General features: G+C 32.4%; 1 protein-coding gene across 1 annotated transcript; it reads left to right on the top strand.

Moving 5' to 3' along the window:
• Positions 1 to 2,121: 2,121 nt before the first annotated feature.
• On the top strand, positions 2,122 to 3,075 carry MONOS_16705 (uncharacterized protein; the record flags this gene model as incomplete). The annotated part of the gene is made up of 1 exon (XM_067869588.1): positions 2,122 to 3,075. The coding sequence occupies one exon, from the start codon at positions 2,122 to 2,124 to the stop codon at positions 3,073 to 3,075; it is 954 nt and encodes a 317-aa protein (XP_067719515.1).
• Between the last annotated feature and the right edge of the window lie 352 nt (positions 3,076 to 3,427).

Raw genomic sequence — 3,427 nt, 5'->3', positions numbered from 1 at the left:
AACTAATATATGTAAACTCTGGTATTCTCGATATTTCCATCCCGTATCTGATATCTTTAACCAATCCATATTCTCAGATACTTATTACAAAGTATTCTATCCCTGTATCGAATCCAATAGGTAAGTCTTGCTTCAGGATTATAACAGAATAGGAAATCATCAAGTTTAATAAAAAACCTGACAATATTCAATAATGTCTATTCCCACCTTTCCTCCTATGTGGATTTCGGTTATTATCAAAACTATAGAATACCATTGACCGCATTCTTATGTTTAACATTCATCCATAAAGTTTAAGAAACCTTATGAAGAGAAGGGAAATGATGCTATCCTGAGCAAAGTGGATCGGCTGTTACACCTTTCTTTTATATCCTTATAAGCACGGGTTTATATCAGATATCAATAACAATTATAAATTACTATTCATATGTATCCCCCGACTTTACAGTTAAGCTTACAAGTCACTCAGGCCACAATACACCAACCCTCTAGTATTTCATGTCCATAAGAAAATAATTTAATTATATTAATAAAAAACATCTCTGCACTTTCTAAATTTTATATCGCTTGTCCTTTTGGCAGTTTCAAGCACTACTTTCATTCTCTTTTCAAAGTTCTTTTCATCTTTCCCTCACGGTACTTGTTCGCTATCGGTCTCTTGTCAATATTTAGCCTTGGATGAAGCTTACCACCCAATTAGGGTTGCAATCTCAAACAACCCGACTCTATGATTGTAATGTCCAACCGTGACATTTAAACCAATAAAAATCAAAGATGGCTTTAACCCCACCTTCCACTCTTATCAGTAGGAATCGAGATCTACTTTTTACTATATAAACGGGGCTATTACCCTCTCCGGCATTCCTTTCCAAAAACAAAAATAGAAATTTTGATCTCTAAATCATATTCCCGTCACTGACATTAATCTCTCAGAGTTTGACCCCCAAGAGAAATTACATCTTTAAAGTACAACTCTTATTATTTTCTATCAATTGTCAGCCAAGTCAAAAGTTGCCTTCCTTCTCAACTAACTCATAATAAGATTTTAACTTTGGGCTTTTCCTTCTTCCCTCGCAGGTACTAAAGGAATCCTCGTTAGTTTCTTTTCCTCCGCTTATTAAGATGCTTCAGTTCAGCGGGTAATCTTGCTTGATATTTCAGATTGATATTATATAAAAACTTATCTTTCTCAATGTTTTTTAATATTAAACATATATTTTCAATATTATTTTAATATTAAAATTTCTTATTGAAAAAGAAATTATTATTATTAATAATAATTAAAGATTATAATAATCTTTGAAAAGATCATTTTAATCTCAAATAATATAATTTCAAATCTATCTATTTTGATTTAAATAGATTTATAATAAATTTATAACCAATTCTGGCATAGGTGTAACTGTCTACCTTTTGTAATTCTGGATTTTAACTATTAATTTTGTGATGTTTCAAAAGCAAAAATTATTTAAAAACTTTTGTATGGACCGATTTTTCGCAAAAATTTTTGTTTGTCGTGAAAAAACTATTTTTAAAAATGACCCATAAATATGAGTATTTTTTCAAAAAATAAATAAAATAAGATAATTATGAAATAAAAAGTTTATGAAAGGTCATTAATTATTACATTGTCCTATTTTAATAATAATAATTTGAGAAATAAAACATAAAAAAAAATAAATTAAAAAATTAAAATATTTTGATCAATCCCACAATTATATTTTTAATATCCAAAAATTTTGAATTTGCTTTCTTTCGCCAAGAATCGAACCCTCGCTTACAAACATGAGACAAAACATATATATAAATGTAGTTTAAAAGTGTGCGATGAATAATAATTAATATCTCATTCAAATTTTTATGAATTTTGTTAATGATTTTAAGGATGATTATTTTAGTGCAGCTGTTGGATATACGCCATAAACCACGGTGATATTGATAAAGAAGCATTTTACAAACGTGTGGATTCATTCTTATCAATAATAAACACTGTTTCATTAAAATTTTTTGACGAAACTCATAAAATTTCATTTATTTTCTTATGAAAATAGATAGATGTTAAATGATATAGCCGATTTGAGTGAAAATTATGCAAAAGAAGCGCAAGGTTAAAAAGAAATGATGTACATTGGGATTATTAATCCATCAAGTTTTTACAGAACAATCACATCAGTGATTGAATCAGACACTCAAAATGGCGAATTGCATATGAAGAACTGCGCAATGAGTGTGAATGGAGCGAAGGGAAGCACAATTGGATTTTCCTTGATCAAATCAACAGGGAAGAAAGTTGAACAAAAATCTGTCACGATTTCAGATGTGAAATCAACAGTTTCATTGTTTTCAATTTCGCTTTCCCCATCAAATATGAATGATCAGGAATACAAAGTGAAGTTGTTGAATTGCACACTGGAAGGATTGGAGATTGATGGAGGTGAAGAGGCAGCTGTGTTTGGAGGGAATTTGGGTGTTGGAATGGTGATGAATGGAAGCAGAATTGACGGGGCATTATCGGAGAATAGTGAAGAAGGAGGAGCATTGAAGATCGTTCTGAAGAATGGAGGATATGTGGCACTTGAAGAGAGTTCATTTATTGGATGTGTTTGTGAGAATGAGAACAATGGAGGAAAAGGAGGAGGAATATATCTGGATTGCAGTCTGAATGAAGGAGGATTTCAACTCACATCAATATCGTTTTCTGAATGTTCAGCAACTGTTGGGAAGAACATGTTTGTGAAGAGCAGCAATCTGGTGAACAGTGTGAAGACAGAGCGTTTTGCAATTGTTAACACTGATTACGAGGATGATGGGAATGCATTTGTTGGAGAAGATGGAAAATATGAAGAAATGGATCTTCGAGTGTTTCTTGTTTCTTTGAAGTGGGTGGTTGTGTCTGTGTCGACTGGTGGGCATGACACATTGGGATGCGGAATTGAAAAATTCCCATGTGAATCGATGAAAAGTGGAATTGACCACATTGACAGAAGTGGAGCAGTTGGAGAAAGGAAAGTGAAAGTGAGGGATGAAGGGACAATTGAAAATGTTTTTTTCGTTTCAAGATGCACTTGTGATTGATGGGTGTGTGAATGAGGGAGATGAAACCAAACACAAGACAGTTTATTTTGAAAGGACAATCAAAGGGAATTCTGCAACAACTTCATCTGTTATTTCATCAATTAAGCCACTCAGCTTGTTATCTTTGAAGTTACAGATTCCAAGTCAATTTGTACCAAGTATGAATTCTTTGATCTCATCGAGTGGAGATCTTCAACTCGAAAACTGTTTATTTGAGATACCATCAACAACAGATATTATTCAATACTCATTGGTAACCACAATAAGTGGAAGTTGCATATTGAAAGGATGTAGTCTGACAGATTGCTCATTTGCCATATCTCCATTGGTGATGGCTTCTTCTGTTTTGTTT

The sequence above is a fragment of the Monocercomonoides exilis genome (assembly GCF_001643675.1).
Source record: "Monocercomonoides exilis strain PA203 chromosome Unknown scaffold62-463630, whole genome shotgun sequence".
NCBI classification, from domain to species: domain Eukaryota; phylum Preaxostyla; order Oxymonadida; family Polymastigidae; genus Monocercomonoides; species Monocercomonoides exilis.
The sequence above is the reverse complement of the archived record's forward strand: the minus strand, read 5'-3'. Positions and strand labels throughout refer to the sequence as shown.